Source organism: Neoarius graeffei, chromosome 15 (genome assembly GCF_027579695.1).
Source record: "Neoarius graeffei isolate fNeoGra1 chromosome 15, fNeoGra1.pri, whole genome shotgun sequence".
Classification (NCBI taxonomy): Eukaryota; Metazoa; Chordata; class Actinopteri; order Siluriformes; family Ariidae; genus Neoarius; species Neoarius graeffei.
In genome coordinates, this window is record NC_083583.1 from 33,012,184 (window position 1) to 33,034,603 (window position 22,420).

The 22,420-nt window shown below is 43.3% G+C and overlaps 1 protein-coding gene across 3 annotated transcripts in view; it reads right to left on the reverse strand.

Moving 5' to 3' along the window:
* mfsd8l1 (major facilitator superfamily domain containing 8-like 1) overlaps positions 1-21,219 on the reverse strand; it is a 50,898-nt gene extending 29,679 nt beyond the window's left edge. For all 3 annotated transcript variants that reach the window (XM_060940484.1, XM_060940483.1, XM_060940481.1), the window contains exons 1-8: positions 21,004-21,219; positions 19,203-19,388; positions 18,028-18,090; positions 17,443-17,562; positions 13,211-13,290; positions 10,678-10,939; positions 3,226-3,299; positions 2,304-2,517 (exon numbers count right to left, since the gene is read on the reverse strand). In XM_060940484.1, coding sequence (XP_060796467.1) covers positions 2,304-2,517; positions 3,226-3,299; positions 10,678-10,939; positions 13,211-13,290; positions 17,443-17,562; positions 18,028-18,090; positions 19,203-19,388; positions 21,004-21,079 — 1,075 coding nt within the window. In that variant the 5' untranslated portion in view covers positions 21,080-21,219. The remainder of the gene's footprint in view (positions 1-2,303; positions 2,518-3,225; positions 3,300-10,677; positions 10,940-13,210; positions 13,291-17,442; positions 17,563-18,027; positions 18,091-19,202; positions 19,389-21,003) is intronic.
* Between the last annotated feature and the right edge of the window lie 1,201 nt (positions 21,220-22,420).

A 22,420-nucleotide genomic window follows, 5' to 3' on the forward strand; every position in this document is an offset into this window, starting at 1 on the left:
CTTACTTCATGGGGAGTGACAGGTACAGAGGCCACACTTACTTCATAGGGACTGACGGGTACAGAGGCCACACCTACTTCATAGGGACTGACAGGTACAGAGGCCACACCTACTTCATAGGGACTGACGGGTACAGAGGCTACACTTACTTCATAGGGACTGACGGGTACAGAGGCCACACTTACTTCATGGGGACTGACGGGTACAGAGGCCACACCTACTTCATAGGGACTGACGGGTACAGAGGCCACACCTACTTCATAGGGACTGACGGGTACAGAGGCCACACTTACTTCATAGGGACTGACGGGTACAGAGGCCACACTTACTTCATAGGGACTGACGGGTACAGAGGCCACACCTAATTCATGGGGAGTGACAGGCACAAAAGCCACAACTGCTTTGGGGGGATGGATTGATAGGCACTGAGGCCACATCTACTTCATAGGGACTGACGGGTACAGAGGCCACACCTACTTCATAGGGACTGACGGGTACAGAGGCCACACCTACTTCATAGGGACTGACGGGTACAGAGGCCACACCTACTTCATAGGGACTGACGGGTACAGAGGCCACACCTACTTCATAGGGACTGACGGGTACAGAGGCCACACTTACTTCATAGGGACTGACGGGTACAGAGGCCACACTTACTTCATAGGGACGGACGGGTACAGAGGCCACACCTACTTCATAGGGAGTGACAGGCACAAAAGCCACAACTGCTTTGGGGGGATGGACTGATAGGCACTGAGGCCACATCTACTTCATAGGGACTGACGGGTACAGAGGCCACACCTACTTCATAGGGACTGACAGGTACAGAGGCCACACCTACTTCATGGGGACTGACGGGTACAGAAGCCACACTTACTTCATAGGGATTGACAGGTACAGAGGCCACACTTACTTCATAGGGACTGACGGGTACAGAGGCCACACCTACTTCATGGGGAGTGACAGGCACAAAAGCCACAACTGCTTTGGGGGGGATGGCACTGAGGCCACACCTACTTCATAGGGACTGACGGGTACAGAGGCCACACTTACTTCAAAGGGATTGACGGGTACAGAGGCCACACTTACTTCATAAGGACTGGTACATAAGGACGGGTACTTCATAGGGACTGACGGGTACAGAGGCCACACCTACTTCATAGGGACTGACGGGTACAGAGGCCACACCTACTTCATAGGGACTGATGGGTACAGAGGCCACACCTACTTCATGGGGACTGATGGGTACAGAAGCCACACTTACTTCATAGGGATTGATGGGCACAGAGGCGACACTTACTTCATAGGGATTGACGGGTACAGAGGCCACACCTACTTCATGGGGAGTGACAGGCACAAAAGCCACAACTGCTTTGGGGGGATGGCACTGAGGCCACACTTACTTCATAGGGACTGACGGGTACAGAGGCCACCCTTACTTCATAGGGACTGACGGGTACAGAGGCTACACTTACTTCAAAGGGATTGACGGGTACAGAGGCCACACTTACTTCATAAGGACTGGTACATAAGGACGGGTACTTCATAGGGACTGACGGGTACAGAGGCCACACTTACTTCATAGGGACTGACGGGTACAGAGGCCACACTTACTTCATAGGGACTGACGGGTACAGAGGCCACACTCACTTCATAGGGACTGACGGGTACAGAGGCCACACCTACTTCATGGGGAGTGACAGGCACAAAAGCCACAACTGCTTTGGGGGGATGGCACTGAGGCCACACTTACTTCATAGGGACTGATGGGTACAGAGGCCACCCTTACTTCATAGGGACTGACGGGTACAGAGGCTACACTTACTTCAAAGGGATTGACGGGTACAGAGGCCACACTTACTTCATAAGGACTGGTACATAAGGACGGGTACTTCATAGGGGCTGACGGGTACAGAGGCCACACCTACTTCATAGGGACTGATGGGTACAGAGGCCACACCTACTTCATGGGGAGTGACAGGCACAAAAGCCACAACTGCTTTGGGGGGATGGATTGATCGGCACTGAGGCCACACCTACTTCATGGGGATTGACAGGTACAGAGGTCACGCCTTCTTCTTGGGGACTGACAGGTACAGAGACTGCACCTACTTTGTGGGGATAGACTTTCAGGCACAAATTCCAAACCTGCTTCAATAGGATTGATAGGCAGTGAGGCCACAGCTACTTTATGGGGACTGACAGACATAGAGGCCACACTTTCACTGGGACTGATACACACAAGGTCACACAACCATTGCTGGGACTGACACACACACACACACACACACACACACACTCACCCTGAGGGTTAGCGAGGAAGATGATACACCAGACGCAGGAAATGTTGGCGAGGAAGAGGCCGATGGACAGGACCACCCTCTCCTCCACCTTCCTGCTGATCCAGCGGACGAAGACGAAGCCAGCAATCACCTCCACTCCACACACACAGTACATCACACTGTTCTCCAATTCCCCGAAATTAAAGTACTGCTGTGTCAGTGGAGTCACCATTGTCTGTTACCCAGACAACCACAACATGGAACACACACTTAGTACACAACCAGGAAGTGGCAATGTATAAACATTGTGTCTGCATTCATGTTACACACTTTGTGGCCATTCCTCATAGACTGCACTCGGTTTCAGACTATAAAAAACTTGCATTGCTTCTCTGACATGTCCTTTTAAACATGACCTGTGTTTTATTGTTCTTGTTTTTTAAGCTTTTAGTTTTAGAGACAATACAACAGAGTGCGAGCTTTCTTTATACTGAAGAAAAACACAAAACCTCTTTTTCTCCTCACAGGACTTAACAGAATCTCTACCAACATGTCAATTCAGATGGGATATGCGTTTCCTGGAGTTATTTCTACTGCTCCTTTTATAGAAGGTAAAATACAATGTAATCTTGACAGATACATGCATGCACTGGCTGTAAAAAATGAACATGATGGATTTAGACTAAAATCCCAGAGCTACTCCAGGAATAATTGCATTTCACACCTGAACATGGGAAATGAATGCAGTCTGAATAGTGCTAGAAGCTGTCAAAATCTTTGGGGTTTTTTGTTTTGTTTTGTTTTTTTAAATCTTGTGATTTTCGAACACTGAAGCAAATCAAATGTCTTCGGAACAACTGCTTGCCAGGTCATATGCTTTGATCTGATCACAAATTTTCTGAGCTATCTGCGTTTATGTTAATGTGTGTGCGCGTGTGTTCACCTCCAGTGCTGTCTGGTTGAACAATGTGATGAACTGAGCTGTAAGCAGCACCACCACCTCCTCTCTCAGAAACTCTGTTCAAGCACACATGAAAAAAAATGAAGAAAGAAATAAACAAAATTTGTAAACAAGAATGCTCTGAGAGCACATCTCCCGTTGGCAACTAGGCCATAACTCTGGTAAAATGCGACTGAATTGAATGAAATTGCAACATGCGTATTACCGACATATAACAAAGACTCCTGCCAAGTTTTGTGAAATTCCTCCAAAAACTGTGAGAGGAGTTGATTTCAGAAGGAAAACACACTCTCATGAAATTGTCAAATTATAATTTTGTTAATTAAGGGCTGTAACTCTGGTAAAATGTAACCGAATTTAACGAAATTGCAATATGCGTACTACCGACATATAACAAAGAATCCTGCCAAGTTTTGTGAAATTCCTCCAAAAATCGTGAGAGGAGTTGATTTCAGATGTTGAGTACCGTTCCTAGGACGGACAGACGGACATCGCCACGACATAATCCCCCTTCAGGCCTTTCGGCCAGCAGGGGATAAAAATTGTGAGGGAAGTTGATTTCAGAAAACAAGCACACCTTGATGAAATTGCCGAAGTACAAGTCTGTTAATAATCAAGGGCATAACTCTGGTAAAATCTGCCCAAATTAAACGAAATTTCAACATGCGTATAAATGTCATATGATAAAGCATTTTGCCAAGTTTGGTGAAATTCCTCCAAAAATTGAGAGAGGAGTTGATTTCAGAAGAAAAGCACACACTCATGAAATTGTCAAATTATAATTTTGTTAAATCAAGGGCTGTAACTCTGGTCAAATGTGACCAAATTTAACGAAATTGTAATATGCCTACTACCGACATACAGTGGTGCTTGAAAGTTTGTGAACCCTTCTGCATAAATATGACCTAAAACATCATCAGATTTTCACACAAGTCCTAAAAGTAGATAAAGAGAACCCAGTTAAACAAATGAGACAAAAATATTATACTTGGTTATTTATTTATTGAGGAAAATGATCCAATATTACATATCTGTGAGTGGCAAAAGTATGTGAACCTCTAGGATTAGCAGTAAATTTAAAGGTGAAATTAGAGTCAGGTGTTTTCAATCAATGGGATGACAATCAGGTGTGAGTGGGCACCCTGTTTTATTTAAAGAACAGGGATCTATCAAAGTCTGATCTTCACAACACATGTTTGTGGAAGTGTATCATGGCACGAACAAAGGAGATTTCTGAGGACCTCAGAAAAAGCGTTGTTGATGCACATCAGGCTGGAAAAGGTTACAGAACCATCTCTAAAGAGTTTGGACTCCACCAATCCACAGTCAGACAGATTGTGTACAAATGGAGGAAATACAAGACCATTGTTACCCTCCCCAGGAGTGGTCGACCAGCAAAGATCACTCCAAGAGCAAGGTGTGTAATAGTCATCGAGGTCACAAAAGACCCCAGGGTAACTTCTAAGCAACTGAAGGCCTCTCTCACATAGGCTAACGTTAAGGTTCATGAGTCCACCATCAGGAGAACACTGAACAACAATGGTGTGCATGGCAGGGTTGCAAGGGGAAAGCCACTGCTCTCCAAAAAGAACATTGCTGCTCGTCTGCAGTTTGCTAAAGATCACGTGGACAAGCCAGAAGGTTATTGGAAAAATGTTTTGTGGACGGATGAGACCAAAATAGAACTTTTTGGTTTAAATGAGAAGCGTTATGTTTGGAGAAAGGAAAGCACTGCATTCCAGCATCAGAACCTTATCCCATCTGTGAAACATGGTGGTGGCAGTATCATGGTTTGGGCCTGTTTTACTGCATCTGGGCCAGGATGGCTTGCCATCATTGATGGAACAATGAATTCTGAATTATACCAGCGAATTCTAAAGGAAAATGTCATGACATCTGTCCATGAAGTGAATCTCAAGAGAAGGTGGATCATGCAGCAAGACAGCAACCCTAAGCACACAAGTCGTTCTACCAAAGAATGGTTAAAGAGGGATAAAGTTAATGTTTTGGAATGGCCAAGTCAAAGTCCTGACCTTAATCCAATCGAAATGTTGTGGAAGGACCTGAAGCGAGCAGTTCATGTGAGGAAACCCACCAACATCCCAGAGTTGAAGCTGTTCTGTACGGAGGAATGGGCTAAAATTCCTCCAAGCCAGTGTGCAGGACTGATCAACAGTTACCGCAAACATTTAGTTGCAGTTATTGCTGCACAAGGGGGTCACACCAGATACTGAAAGCAAAGGTTCACATACTTTTGCCACTCACAGATGTGTAATATTGGATCATTTTCCTCAATAAATAAATGACCAAGTATAATATTTTTGTCTCATTTGTTTAACTGGGTTCTCTTTATCAACTTTTAGGACTTGTGTGAAAAGCTGATGATGTTTTAGGTCATATTTATGCAGAAATATAGAAAATTCTAAAGGGTTCACAAACTTTCAAGCACCACTGTATAACAAAGAATCCTGCCAAGTTTCGTGAAATTCCTCGAAAATTTTTGAGAGGAGTTGATTTCAGAAGGTGAGCACCCTTCCTGGGACGGACGGATGGATGGACATCGCCACGACATAATCTCCCTTCAGGCCTTCCAGCCAGGGGGGGATAAAAAGTATATGTATATAATATACGTACACCAAGCATGATGTTTTCAGAGCGAAACCTCTCCTGGAATTCAACAGCACTTTTGAACACTGCATGCTTAGTAACTTCTTTCTATTTAATTCTGACAAGAAGCATTTGTACTCGGACCACATGTTGCAAGGAGAAAGCTTTCTGATTACACAGTAATTCTGGATGACCTTTCTGTTGCATCATATGCAGCAGTAAAAGACCGCTGTGTGATTACTGACTCCAGTCTCTCATTTAAAGCTCATGCAGGATAGCCTTCTTTCATCTCAGAAATACCGCTCAGGTTAGAAATATAATATAGAATATAATGTACATTATAATGTAAAATATAACGAACACGATGCAGAAAAACTAGGTCATGCTTTTGCTATGTCTAGGTTGGACTACTGTAATGCCTTACTGTCTGGATGATCCAGTAGGTGCGTAAATAAGCTCTACTTAGTTTAGAACGCAGCAGCAAGAGTCCTTCCTAAAACCATAACATATGACCATGTCATCCTTATCTTATCCACACTGCACTGCAAACACGCTGATGATAAAATGCTACTATTGACCTATAAAACACTGAATAGTCTCACGTTACAGTACCTGAGCAAACATCTGGTCTTTTTTGACCCTTCACACCTACAGTATTTAGATCAGTTTAAAGTCATTTAGCACAAAAGTCTTTCCACACAAGTCTAAAGTCCTTTCGCACAAGTTCTAAGAACATTTAAACTTTATTATAAATACCTGCTGATCATGTTTAAAGATGTTTGATGGATTTTTTTTTTTATAGAAGTTGCAGAGATTCAGACTGAATGTGTGTGATTGTATTTCACCACGCCGACATGTTTGATGCAGCCCATATATTAGTCACCAATCCATCCTCCAAACAATTTACCACAGTACACCAGTTCAGCTACAGCCGACTTCCAGGTTTGTAATAGATATGTGACCAAAAAAGGTTTCCAATTCTAAAAATCTAATCAGAAACTTTCTGTAACCATGTGATTTTTACTGGCAACAAAATACATGAATCAACAGATTTCACTTTTATGAAATGTAAACCTCACGTTTGCTGCCCTGCATTTGGTCTGTCTGGGGTGCTGGGTGCGGCGATGTGTGCCTGTCGGTGGTTGCCGTGTCTGTATCGGGTGCCTGCCTGCTTCGCCAGTGGCTGGGGAATTATGGGGTTTTGCATTCTCTTTTACTGTCCTTTTGCATTGTGATCGCTGTGTACATATTACAAGGGTTTTTGTTTGTTTGTTTTTAAATCTGTTTTTGGTTTATCTTTTTTGCTTTTCACTTTTTTGTCACTGCTCTTTTGTTTCTATTGTCTCTGTTGTTCTAATTTTTTGCATCCCCTTGTTTCTTATGTGGTTGTCATTCCTGTAGCCCGTGGGTTTTGGGTTTTTTTTTTTTTAAATACTTTTTGTATGTCACATAGTTCCGTGTGTGTTCCCCATGTTGTTTCAAAGTTTTGGTGTCTTCAGTACTGTTCTGCAGTGTAGAAAATGGTAATACAAAAAAATAAAAATTAAAAAAAAATCTGATACAAATCGCTGTACTAATACAAAAATCACTGATACTGTATAAATCACTTCAGGATTTAATTTGCACTTTTGAAAATCTACCTCTTCCCTTGGTTCAATGCACATCTTGTGTTCATTGTTTGTGCACTGTTGTCTTTGTCTATTGTCTTGTTGGACTGTATAGCCTTTGTGTTGGTATAAAAAAGAAATGTAAATCTCACATGGCGAGATTACAGGCTTATTTTTACACCCAAACACTTGACATCTTCATGTCACAGTCTGGTCCAGTCCATCCATGCCTTAGATTGTGGGACTTCCATGCCGGCTCCAGGACAGGAATTCAGTCCTGTCTTGCTGAAGGCCATTTCCTGAAGCGGCACTCCCACACCTGCTCCCACTCCTCTCCCATCAGCCAGGGCTTTTTAAGAACTGTTTGGAGCTACTCCATCTGCCAGACTGTCTCTTGTAGACTTTCCTCGCTACAGCTAATTGGTATTGTGTCTTCTTGATTCCCCCTGCCTGAATTTCTCCTTGTTTTTTGTCAACTTTTTCTGTCCAGTTTTTTGCCTGCCTGTTGTTTTGAATTGTCTTTTTTGCTACCTCTGCCTGGATTTCCCTTGTCCCTGTGTTCATCAGTTTCTGTGAAGATTTTTCTGTCCTGTTTTTTTCCTTGGTCGTGTCTCTGTGTTTTTTGACCTCCTGGCCTGTTTACTGACTACCGATTTTTGCCTGAGCCCTACTGTAACTTTTGCCTTTCTGCCATCTACTTCATTAAAGAAGTTCTCTTTACACTGCCTGTTTTCTGAGTCTGCTCTTGGGTCCTCACTTCATCTCAGCTCGCCACTCCTGACACTTCAGGGTTGTTTACTACACTTGTGCAGAAGGACTTTAGATTTGTGCTAAAAGACTTGTCAAATGACCAGATACCTTTTAGATCAAAAGGTGCAGACTATTTGTTGGTATCTTAAATACTGAAGGCTACAGCAGAGGGCACAGCCTTCGCTTACAAAGCCCCGCAGTTATACAACAGCCTTCCAAGTACAACCCCGATTCCAAAAAAGTTGGGACAAAGTACAAATTGTAAATAAAAATGGAATACAATAATTTACAAATCTCAAAAACTGATATTGTATTCACAATAGAATATAGACAACATATCAAATGTCAAAAGTGAGACATTTTGAAATTTCATGCCAAATATTGGCTCATTTGAAATTTCATGACAGCAACACATCTCAAAAAAGTTGGGACAGGGGCAATAAGAGGCTGGAAAAGTTAAAGGTACAAAAAAAAGAACAGCTGGAGGACCAAATTGCAACTCATTAGGTCAATTGGCAATAGGTCATTAACATGACTGGGTATAAAAAGAGCATCTTGGAGTGGCAGCGGCTTTCAGAAGTAAAGATGGGAAGAGGATCACCAATCCCCCTAATTCTGCGCCGGCAAATAGTGGAGCAATATCAGAAAGGAGTTCGACAGTGTAAAATTGCAAAGAGTTTGAACATATCATCTACAGTGCATAATATCATCAAAAGATTCAGAGAATCTGGAAAAATCTCTGTGCGTAAGGGTCAAGGCCGGAAAACCATACTGGGTGCCCGTGATCTTCGGGCCCTTAGACGGCACTGCATCACATACAGGCATGCTTCTGTATTGGAAATCACAAAATGGGCTCAGGAATATTTCCAGAGAACATTATCTGTGAACACAATTCACCGTGCCATCCGCCGTTGCCAGCTAAAACTCTATAGTTCAAAGAAGCCATATCTAAACATGATCCAGAAGCGCAGACGTCTTCTCTGGGCCAAGGCTCATTTAAAATGGACTGTGACAAAGTGGAAAACTGTTCTGTGGTCAGACAAATCAAAAATTGAAGTTCTTTATGGAAATCAGGGACGCCGTGTCATTCGGACTAAAGAGGAGAAGGACAACCCAAGTTGTTATCAGCGCTCAGTTCAGAAGCCTGCATCTCTGATGGTATGGGGTTGCATTAGTGCATGTGGCATGGGCAGCTTACACATCTGGAAAGACATCATCAATGCTGAAAGGTATATCCAGGTTCTAGAGCAACATATGCTCCCATCCAGACGACGTCTCTTTCAGGGAAGACCTTGCATTTTCCAACATGACAATGCCAAACCACATACTGCATCAATTACAGCATCATGGCTACGTAGAAGAAGGGTCCAGGTACTGAACTGGCCAGCCTGCAGTCCAGATCTTTCACCCATAGAAAACATTTGGCGCATCATAAAACAGAAGATACGACAAAAAAAGACCTAAAACAGTTGAGCAACTAGAATCCTACATTAGACAAGAATGGGTTAACATTCCTATCCCTAAACTTGAGCAACTTGTCTCCTCAGTCCCCAGACGTTTACAGACTGTTGTAAAGAGAAAAGGGGATGTCTCACAGTGGTAAACATGGCCTTGTCCCAACTTTGAGATGTGTTGTTGTCAAGAAATTTAAAATCACCTAATTTTTCTCTTTAAATTATACATTTTCTCAGTTTAAACATTTGATATGTCATCTATGTTCTATTCTGAATAACATATGGAATTTTGAAACTTCCACATCATTGCATTCCGTTTTTATTTACAATTTGTACTTTGTCCCAACTTTTTTGGAATCGGGGTTGTAGTGTTCAGGACTCTGACACAGTCTCAGTGTTTAAGTCATGGCTGAATACATATTTGCTGCGTCAAGTCTTTTGTTAATAAATAATTTTCTTAAGTAAAGGTACAGATCTTCAGGGTTCGAAGACAGAGTGGTTTGGTAAACTAGGATTTTTGGATGCTGTTACTTGCCAACTCTCCCATGTTCACTCAGGATTGTTGACGGTGCAGTGGCTGGCCGCTTTATGTTCCAGGACATCATCATGTCTGAATTACCTTCTGGCTCTCCCTTTTAGTAATGCGGTCACAGGAAGTCTTGTTGGAGTTCCTGAATGCACTCGGCTCACAATGTAAATTTTCTTAAACCATTACATGATACAAGCACACCTAATAATCTGTGTTCTCTCTCTTTATATATATTAAAAACACACATTACCAGTAATCCTTTCCTTGCCACCATCACCTCTGTGTTGCTCATTAGGGATAAATTTATAACTTTCAAATTTATACCTGGATTTCTGTAAAGCTGCTTTGTGACATGTCTATTGCTCCATGTCCAGTGTAAAAAAATTTGCAATATAATTTAAATATAAGTGAATTAAATTTGCATATATTATCAACTAGCTATCAAACGATGACTTGTAAGAACTGTTTACAGAACACACACACACACCTCGTGCAGCACTGAAGTGTTTGAAAGGGTTGGAGTGGATCTGTTCTAAAGGTGGTGAAGGTGGAGTCAAGCTGCCATTAGCGGTGGTCTGGTCTGTTACAAGTGAGTCATGGAGTGTTCCATATGATTCAGTTGGTTGAACCAACAGCCTCTCTTCCTCTTCCTGCTTGTCTTCTTCTGATCCCTCGTTCCTTCCTCTGAGATCCCAGTACATCAGCAAAACAACAAGCTGCAGCAGCAGCCACAACAGGCACATAAAGATCTGCACACATGCACGCACACACACACACACACACACACACACACACACACACACACACACACATATATTAAACAATGCATTATTTAAACCATTTGCTTCATCTGTCTAGTAGCTTGTTGATGGCACTGCATCAAGAACCGTCATTCACCTATAGCTGATATAACCACATGGGCTCAGGATTACTTTGGCAAACCTTTGTCAAGTACTACAATACAGAGTTACACAGCTCCTCTGTGCCAACATAAAAAGCGGTTGTTTAATAGTACTCATTGGATTAACCAACACACAGTAGGGAAAGTCCAAGGAGCTCAGTGCAGATCTGACAAAGAAGATCCTAGCTTTACACAACTCAGGAATGTCTCATGGAGCCATTTCTAAACAACTGCAGGTTTCAAGATCATCAGTTCATACAACTGTAGTACAAGGTATTGAGAGGTGTGACCACTTTGCCAAGCCACTTTGCTGGAAGAAGCTGCAAACTTTCACCCTCAGCTGAGAGGAAATTAGTTTGGATGATCAGGAACGTGAACTGGAAGCTGCTGGAACACTATCTATAGTCAAGCAATTTTTACATTAACGTGGTCTGAGAGGCTGCTGTCCAAGAAAGAAGTCCCTGCTCCAAAATCAACACCTTCAAGCTTGAATAAAGTTTGCAGCTGACCACATGGAGAAAGAAAAAGCCTTCTGGAGGAAAGTTTTATGGTCAGAAGAGACAAAGATTGCATTATTTGGTCACAATGATCAGAGGTACAAAGAAACACTGTACAAATTATAAAGCATGGTGGTGGTAGCAGCATCATGCTCTGAGGTTATTTTGTTGCCAGTGGAACTGGTACATTGCACACAGTAGATGGAGTAATAAAAGAGGGAGGTCTACTTCAGAATTCTTCAGTATATCCTCAAACCATCAGAAACTTTAACACAATTGAGTGTTCCAACAGGACAATGACCCCAAATACACAACAAAGGAAATGGAATGGATAAAGCAGGCTTGCATCAAGATTTTGAATGGCCTTCCCAAAGTCCTGACCTCAACCCTATGGAAAATATTTAGACTGTGCTTAAAAAAAATTGAGTCTGTACCAGGACATACACAAATTTAATTGAAGTCTACCAATTCTGCCAAGTAGAATGGTCAAATATCCAACCAGAATTCTGCCAGAAGTTTGTTGATGGCTTCCAAAAGCATCTGTTCAAGGTGAAAGTTGCTAAGGGACATTTAACCAAATATTAGGTGTTTCTCACCCATGGTCATGAGCTGTGGGTAGTGACTGAAAGAATGAGATCGCGGATACAAGCGGTAGAAATTAGTTTTCTCCGCAGGGTGGCTGGGCTCTCCCTTAGAGACAGGGTGAGAAGCTTGGTTATTCGGGAGAGACTTGGAGTAGAACTGCTGCTCCTCCACATCAAAAGGAGTCAGTTGAGGTGGTTCGGGCAGCTTGTTAGGATGTCCTCTGGACACCTCTCAAGGGAGGTTCTCTGGGCATGCCCCACCGGGAGGAGACCCCGGGGCAGACCCAGGACACGCTGGAGAGATTACATCTCTTGGCTGGCCTGGGAACGCCTCGGTATTCCCCCGGAAGAGCTGGTGGAGGTGGCCGGGGAGAGGGAAGTCTGGGCTGCTCTGCTTAGGCTGCTACCCCCGCAACCCGGATAAGCAGTGGAAAATGGATGGATGGATGGATTAGGTGTGCAGTATGTAAATCTTTTGACCCTGTATGGAGAATTTTGACCATGCGTTGATTTCAGAAAACCCAGCATAAATTAAAACTTGTGCACAAAATTCTTTGAGTTTTTTTTCTATTAAATATATTTTTTGTATGATTATTCCATCACCAAAAAAGAACAGATCAAAGAAATCTGAAAGCCCAATACTGCCATGATATTTATGTCTATGATGTTATTCGTGTCCGTGTATGCAAACTTCTGACTGCAACTGTACTTCAGGATCAACTGCACTGCAAATGAGCTGTCTGAGCAATCTGACTGCAAACTGCACTTAAACACCTCATCACAGAGAAAATCAAGTTTTGTAACAGTCACTCAGTGCCAACCCTGTGAAATCTTTGCTGATATCCCATTGGCTGATGCTGGCCAATTTAAGTAACCTAGCATCATTCAAAATTCTCCTTACAGTTTTACAAATTGATGCCATACACAAAAACGTAACTCGATTAGACTTATTGCTGCCTGCTCTGAATGACTACTCTTGAAAATAGTAAAGATATATAATTACAGACTTTAGTGTATGTGTTTGTGTGTGTGATTTACCCCGGGAGCGGTGTATTTATTCACCACGAATGGTCCAAGCTGGAAGTCACACAGTCGGAGAAAAATGTTGAACGCAGGACCTGAAACATGACACGAATAAGGACAAGAACATCATCACTATTGAACATAAGAGGAACAACTGAGTATAGAAAGAGAGATGGAGACGTACCACAGTGCTGTGGATTCTGATTGGTCAGAAGGTGTTGATTACTTTTTTTTTTTTGTAACTAAGTTTCCATTGTGGAAATGTTACTTGTGAAACAGACAGTTGATGTTATAGGCTGAAGGTGTTCCCCTTCTTTTCTTTCTTTAATTCACTTGGCAAAACCAACACAATAAAACAACAGAATGCTCAAAATGGTGTTATTATTAGAATGAACATCACAGCTGGGTCGTGTATTTTATTAAATTACAGCCATAATGCACACCACCTTGTGTTCTATTGCTTAGATACAGCACCAGTCAAAAGTTAATCATTACTCATACTCATGAGTAAGTGTGTACTTTTGGCCAGTACTTTATGTATACAACCCCAAATGAGAAAACATTGGGACAGTACGGAAAATGTAAAGAAAAAAAAAGAAAGCATTGACGTCTAAATTTACTTTGACTTGTACTTCACTGCAGACAGTATGAACCCAAGATATTTCATGTTCACCAGACAAAACTTCATTTCATTTATGAATATACATCCATTTCTGTGTTTCAGGCCTGAAACCCATTCCAGAAAAAGTTGGTACCAGGGCAAGTTAGGGCTAGTAATGAGATAAAACAATTAACTAATTATGTAATTTGAAACAGGTGATGTCAACAGGCGATTATAAATCATGATTTAGTACAAAATCAGTATCCAGGAAAGGCCTAGTCTTTGAGGAGCAAATATGTACCAAGGATCGCCAGTTTATCAACAAAGGCATGAGAAAATTATTGAAACGTTTAAAAAAAAAAATTTCCTGAAAGAATGATAGGAAGGGATTTGTATATTTCACCCTGTACGGTGCATAATATCATTAAACAATTCAAGGAATATGGAAGAACTTCGGTGCATAAAGTGCAAGGGCGCAAGCCTAAGCTGAACACCTGTGATCTCTGATCCCTCAGACGGCAATGTATCAAGAACCATCATTCATCTGTAGCTGATAGAACCACATGGGCTCAGGATTACTTTGACAAACCCTTGTCAAGCACTACAATACAGAGTTACATCCACAAATGCCAGTTAAAATTTTACTATGCAAAAGAGAAGCCTTATGTTAATGGTGTTCAGAAGCACCGTCGACTTCTCCGAGCTTGGAGGCATCTGGGATAGACCATCACACAGTGGAAATGTGTAATGTGGTCAGACAAATCAGTATTGTAAGAAATGGATGCCGTGTGCTCCAGACCAAAGATGAAAAGGTCACCGTCAAGAGCATGGAGTGAGGCGGGTGCTCAGGGCAGTGAACCCCAGAAAAGCTGCTGGTCCAGATGGAGTGCCGGGGAAGGTGCTCAAGGCATGTGCTGATCAGCTCTCAAAAATGTTCACCTCCATCTTCAACCTCTCCCTGTCACTAGCTGTCGTCCTATCCTGCCTGAAATTATCCACAATCATCCCTGTTCCAAAGAAACGTACCATACACAGCCTCAAGGACTATCGCCCAGTTGCTCTCACACCTGTCATCACAAAGTGCTTTGAGAGGCTAGTTCAACATCATATCAAAGCCTGTCTCCCTCCCAGCTTCGACCTACACCAGTATGCCTACTGTGCAAACAGATCTACTGAAGACACCATAGTCACAGCTCTACACACTACCCTATGCCACCTAGAGCAGCAGGGGAGCTATGTGAGACTGCTCTTTGTAGACTACAGCTTAGCTTTTAACACAATCATCCCAGACATACTAGTTGTCAAGCTGCTGGACCACATGCTGGCCTTCCCTCACTCACCTGTTCCTGGATAAAGGACTTTCTGACAAATCACCCCCAGACCGTGAAACTCAGCCTCCACTTTTCCTCCTCCCGCACACTCAACACCGGCTCTCCCCAGGGTTGCATGCTGAGCCCCCTACTCTATTATCTTTACACGCACGACTGCACACCCCTGCCTACCCTGGAAACACCATCGTTAAATTTGCCAATGACACCACTGTGGTTGGGCTGATCTCAGGACATAATGAGGTGAACTACAGGCTGGAGGTCCTGAAGTTGACAGAGTGGTGCTCAGCAAATAACCTGCTACTGAATACCTCAAAAACTAAAGAAATCGTTGTCAACTTTAGGAAGAACAGGGCTGACCTCACCCCCTGCTACATCAATGGCGACTGTGTAGAGAGGGTCCACACCTTCAGGTATCTTGGCACCATCATCTCTGCAGACCTCTCCTGGTCTGCAAACACCACGGCAGTTACCAAGAAGGCCCAGCAGCGACTACACTTCCTGAGGGTACTCAGGAAGAACAACCTGGATAGTAAGCTACTGGAGACCTTCTACAGATCCTGCATCGAGAGCCTGCTGACGTACTGCATCTCTGCGTGGTACACCAGCTGCACTGAAGCAGACAGGAAGAGGCTGCAGAGAGCGGTTAAGACAGCGCAGAAAATCGTCAGCCACCCTCGATGACAACTCTCACTACCTCACCAGAGCAAGGAATATTGTTAAGGACAGTTTTCATCCGAGCCACCATCTGTTTGACCTGCTGCCCTCTGGGAGGCGCTAGAGGTACATCAAGTCCAGGACTAACAGACTCAAGAACAGTTTCATCCCTAGAGCCATAACCCTGCTGAATGCAAACATGCACTAACCCCACTCCTTGTTGATTGTGCTACATTATTTATTATCTATTATTAGTTTATCCACCTCAATAGTGCAGTAATACAAATGCAATATGCACTTTGTTACTTTTTAAAATGTATGTTGTGAGTGTCGTATGTTGTTCTGGCTATTACGTGTGGTTTTTTTTTTTTATTTGTTCTATTTTATTTTACATGGTCTTGCACTTTCAGGCTAGCTTTTAATTTTGTTGTACTCTGTACAATGACAATAAATAGATTCTGAAAAGGACCATCCAGACTGTTACCAGCAACAAGTCCAAAAGCCAGAATCTGTCATGGTATGGGGTTGTGTCAGTGCCCCTGGCAAAGGTAACTTACGTTTCTGTGATGGCAACATTAATGCAGAAAAGTACAATGAGATTTTGGAGCAACATGCTGCCTTCAAGACGACATCTTTCTCATCTTCTCATTATCTCTAGCTGCTTTATCCTGTTCTACAGGGTCGCAGGCAAGCTGGAGCCTATCCCAGCTGACTACGGGCGAAAGGCAGGGTACACCCTGGACAAGTCGCCAGGTCATCACAGGGCTGACACATAGACACAGACAACCATTCACACTCACATTCACACCTACGGTCAATTTAGAGTCACCAGTTAACCTAACCTGCATGTCTTTGGACTGTGGGGGAAACCGGAGCACCCGGAGGAAACCCACGCGGACACGGGGAGAACATGCAAACTCCACACAGAAAGGCCCTCGCCGGCCACAGGGCTTGAACCCGGACCTTCTTGCTGTGAGGCAACAGCGCTAACCACTACACCACAGTACCACCCAAGACGACATCTTTTCCAGGGATGTTTCAACAAGACAATGCAAAACCACATTTTGCACACATTACAAAGGCATGGCTGTGGAAGAAGAGGGTGTCTGTCCCCAACAGAAAATGTGTGGCGAATTTTCAAACGAAAAATATGACCAGGAAGAATGGGACAAAATAACACCTGAAACTCTTTATCACTCGGTGTCTTCAGTCCCTAAACATCTTTTAAGTGTTGTGAGAAGAAATGGCACCATTAAAAAAAGTGGTAAATGCTTTACCATCCCAACTGTTTTTGAAATGTGTCGCCATAATCAAAATTGAAAAGTGCTTATTTTTTTTTGGAGGGGTGGAATAAATAAATAAATAAATAAATAAATAAAATGCATGAGGTAAAACATCAAATAAATGTGCTGTATTGTTTTAAGCGCAATACTACGGTGGCCCTGAAGGACGATTCACAATAGGAAAACAACAACAACAAGTCACAAAATACGACGACAAATAAGTACTCATCCATGTATCCATGACATTGCGCATTAAAGATCAGGCAACACAGAATCAATGATCAGCACATGTGTGAGGTCAGTCTTCCTCAGTTAATAATACTGATACAGTAACTGACTAATAATGACCAAACAACATAAGCAATCCAACAAACTGACCAATCAGAAGGCCAGCCTGTCTGCAGGCCATGACAGCAGCGAACACAGTGGCCCGGTCTTCAGGGGCCGTGATTCTTGTCAAGAAACCAAAAATACACGAACCAGCTCCTGTCCCGATTCCTGCCATGGAAAAACAACAGTGCTAAATGTTACACAACCTTACATAATTTTACACCATGCTAGACAATTTTACACAACTTCAAACAACATTATCTCTGAAGGTTTGGAAAAGTGAGAAACTATTACATCGCAAAACCTGCCACTGTTTTTGTACATTTACATAACATATAAAACTAGGACACTCGGGAGAGTGCACACTTCTGCCAAGCCACATATCCAGATTTGCATCAAAATATAAATCAATTGTTCCTGGGCCCGTGAGCCACCTTTCCTCACAATTTCATCAAAATCTTTTCACTACTTTTTGAGTTACATTGGGAACAGTCAAACAAACGGAGGTGAAAACAGAGAGTTAGTATTCTTTATTTGTTGAGTATTGAAAATCAATATAGTTATAAATACAAACTAAATAATCTTTTTATCATCATTAAGCTTCAATTTAAAAAAAAGTGTACTCCTTCTCACCTGCAACAAAACGACTGCTCAGCAGCAGCCATTTGGAAAATCCTATAAAATACATAAAATTACCTGGAATACAGAAAAAAAAAATGATCAGATCATCTTTTCTGCAGGTTATCAGCTTATTGCATGAGACGTAGAAAAGTATATACATTTACATTTGTATATTATATAACAGCTTCGGGCGGCACGGTGGTGTAGTGGTTAGCGCTGTCGCCTCACAGCAAGAAGGTCCGGGTTTGAGCCCCGTGGCCGGCGAGGGCCTTTCTGTGCGGAGTTTGCATGTTCTCCCCGTGTCCGCGTGGGTTTCCTCCGGGTGCTCCGGTTTCCCCCACAGTCCAAAGACATGCAGGTTAGGTTAACTGGTGACTCTAAATTGACTGTAGGTGTGAATGTGAGTGTAAATGGTTGTCTGTGTCTATGTGTCAGCCCTGTGATGACCTGGAGACTTGTCCAGGGACATGTACCCCGCCTTTCACCCGTAGTCAGCTGGGATAGGCTCCAGCTTGCCTGCGACCCTGTGGAAGGATAAAGTGGCTAGAGATAATGAGATGAGATAACAGCTTCACAAAACACTTACTGCTCTGAAGGTAATTTTTGTTAGATTTTCTAACATCTCATATCATCTCTAGCCGCTTCATCCTGTTCTACAGGGTCGCAGGCAAGCTGGAGCCTATCCCAGCTGACTACGGGCGAAAGGCGGGGTACACCCTGGACAAGTCGCCAGGTCATCAAAGGGCTGACACATAGACACAGACAACCATTCACACTCACATTCACACCTACGGTCAATTTAGAGTCACCAGTTAACCTAACCTGCATGTCTTTGCACTGTGGGGGAAACCGGAGCACCCGGAGGAAACCCACGCGGACACGGGGAGAACATGCAAACTCCACACAAAAAGGCCCTCGCCGGCCACGGGGCTCGAACCCAGACCTTCTTGCTGTGAGGCGACAGCGCTAACCACGACACCACCGTGCCGCCCTCAAATGTGAACATAACATAAAAAAATTATAATTCAATTTATTGTGAAAAGAACAAAAAAAAAAAAAGCTGAAGATTCATTGAATGAACGATTCTCTCAGAAACTAAAAAAAGATTCTTTAGGGAATCAAAAACAGCTTTTATAGTATAGCATCTCAAACCCCATTTTGTGCATGTGTGTGTCTGTGTGTTTTACCAATGATTTCAAAACAGTTGGCGAACATGATGATCTTCTTGGTGCCGTGTGTTCTGTCGGACCAGAAGCCGAATAATGGCCCTGACAGCAGGCCACTGAAGCTGAACGCTGACAGACTGAGACCCAGAAAATATGGAGCAGCGTCCAGCGTCTGCAGGAAACGCCAGATCGTAGGTAAAATCACCGCTAATCAAAATTAAACAGAGAGAGAGAGAGAGAGATTATCTGATGTCTGTGACAAGCGTGAATCAAACACTGGATTTGTGTTGTATTATATCTCTCTGTTTATTTAGCTATCTGTCTGTAAATCAATCAATTTGTAAATCAGTCTGGCTCTCAGTATGTTTTTTTGTCAGTTGGACAGTCTTTCAGTCAGACTGTGTCATTCTTTTTGACAGTCGGGTGTACTGTTTGTCAATCATTTAGAGTGTCTCTCTGTCCATCGCAGAGTATGTCCGTCAGTCGGCCAGTCTGTCTGTTAGTGGGTCTAGGAGTCTGTCAGTCAAGCTGATAGTTGGCCGGTCAGTCTATCTGTCAACCAGTTAGTCAGTCTCTCTGTTATTCGGTTGGTCTGTCTGTCACTCAGTCTGTGTCTATCTGTGAGTTAGTCAGTTTGGGTTAATCAAGCTGTCTGTCTGTCAGTCAGTCTATTTACTGTCAATTGTCTGTTATTCAATCTGTGTACCAGTCTGTCTGTCTCTCACTGAGTAGGTCAGTCAGTCGGTCTGTGGATTAGTCTGTCAACCTGTGTATCTGCTGTTTGGCCCATTTGTATGTATGTCTGTCAGTCAGTATGTCTCTCATCTCATCTCATTATCTCTAGCCGCTTTATCCTGTTCTACAGGGTCGCAGGCAAGCTGGAGCCTATCCCAGCTGACTACGGGCGAAAGGCGGGGTACACCCTGGACAAGTCGCCAGGTCATCACAGGGCTGACACATAGACACAGACAACCATTCACACTCACATTCACACCTACGGTCAATTTAGAGTCACCAGTTAACCTAACCTGCATGTCTTTGGACTGTGGGGGAAACCGGAGCACCCGGAGGAAACCCACGCGGACACGGGGAGAACATGCAAACTCCGCGCAGAAAGGCTGGGCTCGAACCCAGGGCATTTTTGCTGTGAGGCGACAGTGCTAACCACTACACCACCGTGCCACCTCTTAAAACTTCCGTGAAAGTAAATTTAATGACATTTTGTGTATCAAGATTTCACTTTTGTGTCTGTCTTTAATTCTGTGTATATTTTCTGCCAGTTTATTTATTTCTCTGTCTGTCCGTTATCTATTCATCCGTCTTAGGAATGTTGCTAAAAAGACAAAAAAAGAAAAACCACGAGAGAGAGAGAGAGACTGGATTCACAGTTAAATCATTTAATTCATGCAGAGAGTGAATGGAGAATTTAGACCAAACTAATTGAATTTATAAGGAATTTAAGAGCAGTGTGTGTGTGTGTGTGTGTGTGTGTGTGTGTGTGATTAAATCTAGTGTCAGATCACTGCATTAATTCCACACTTACAGAAACAGAAACCCACATTGTGAAATGATGTGTGTCTAATATTTAAGCTCATGTGGGGGATAAATAACATGGAATGCATTAAATATATGGGAAAAAATACATGAAACTAGTTAATGGTGATCTTCAGTGCAGACAATATAGATTAATTCAAACTCAATGTCTTTATTATATCTAAGATGCATCAAAGTCATTCTATCCCACCCCCAGCATTTGTATTTACTGATCAATAACGATAAGAGCTTACAGAGCTCATGGAAATGCAGTAAACACAGTGCTCACCATATTCCACTCCACTCAGCAGGAAAATCAGCCCGATTGTAATAAATGTCAGCTTTCTCTTGCGTCCATAATCCATTCCTGCTGCTTAAAACTGCTCGCTGACTTTAATAAATAAGTGCAAAAGTGTGTGAATATAACCAGCACTGCATCCATAATACAAAGCCATGAGCCGCGCACTGATTTCTCTCAGGACAGATTCACCGACTCGCACTGGGGCTTTCTCATCCGCCGTCTACCAAGTCCCACCTCCTGCACAGGGATTGGCTCGTCTCATCCGCCTCCTCCACAGGGATTGGCTCGTCACATCCGCCTCCTCCACAGGGATTGGCTCGTCACATCCGCCTCCTCCACAGGGATTGGCTCGTCACATCCGCCTCCTCCACAGGGATTGGCTAACTACATCCTCTCAGATGAACGAGATTCAACTTTGACCAAAATAATCGCACATACTGTGATGAAATAGAAAGTACGGATTATTTATTTTTCTCTTGTCGGTATAGCAATACTTTTTGGTGTGACATGTATGATTGGCTCGAACCAAAAATCTCTCCCCTTACACAGTTTAACAGAAATGAGATTACATTTGGAATAATAATGGAGGATAAAAACTGAATTTCCATTCAATATTTTAGTTACTCTAGGTACATTTTACATTCATAAATGTAACTGTATGTAACACAACCCTTACTGGTGGTCTTTAGGCTGTTAGAGAAGCAGCCTTGGGCCTAAAGGCCTCTGCATGCTCTTGCGACAAGGCTTTCACAGATAGCTTTTCGCAGACAGTTGTAATTTATCGTTGAGCGGGGAGTAATAGGCGTGCGCGATGTTATTCACCGCCACAACGCAAGGGGGCGCGAAGTCGCGAAATCGCTAGGAGTAGTTGGTGGGTGTGGTTAGTGGAGTGTTTATCCTCCGGTTACTTATAATGACTAGAACTGGAGTCGTATAGATGTACGTACTTCCTCACTTCCTCGATCAATCGCTCTTCGTGCTGCTCCATCTTCGCTTGTGTTTTTAAAAATGGCGGTCGTGAAAACAAACCAAACCGGGAAAGTAGGGAAGCGGAAGTGCGTGTACAGCGGATGTAGAGTGGACCAATCAGAGCCCTCTTGTCTGCGACACTGTCTGCGAGGCATCTGTGGTGGTCACAATTTTTGGGAGGTGCGCGCAGAGCGTCTGCGAAGGTGGGGGGGGGGGCTACGCAGACACTGTCTGCGACGCAGACACTGTCTGCGACGCAGACACTGTCTGCGACGCAGACACTGTCTGCGACGCAGACACTGTCTGCGACGCAGACACTGTCTGCGACGCAGACACTGTCTGCGACGCTATCTGCAGAGGTGGAAAAACCCGGGTGCAGAAAGTAAAAACCCTGCCACATTTTTGCTCCAGCCAATTCAATGAACCAGCTGATCCT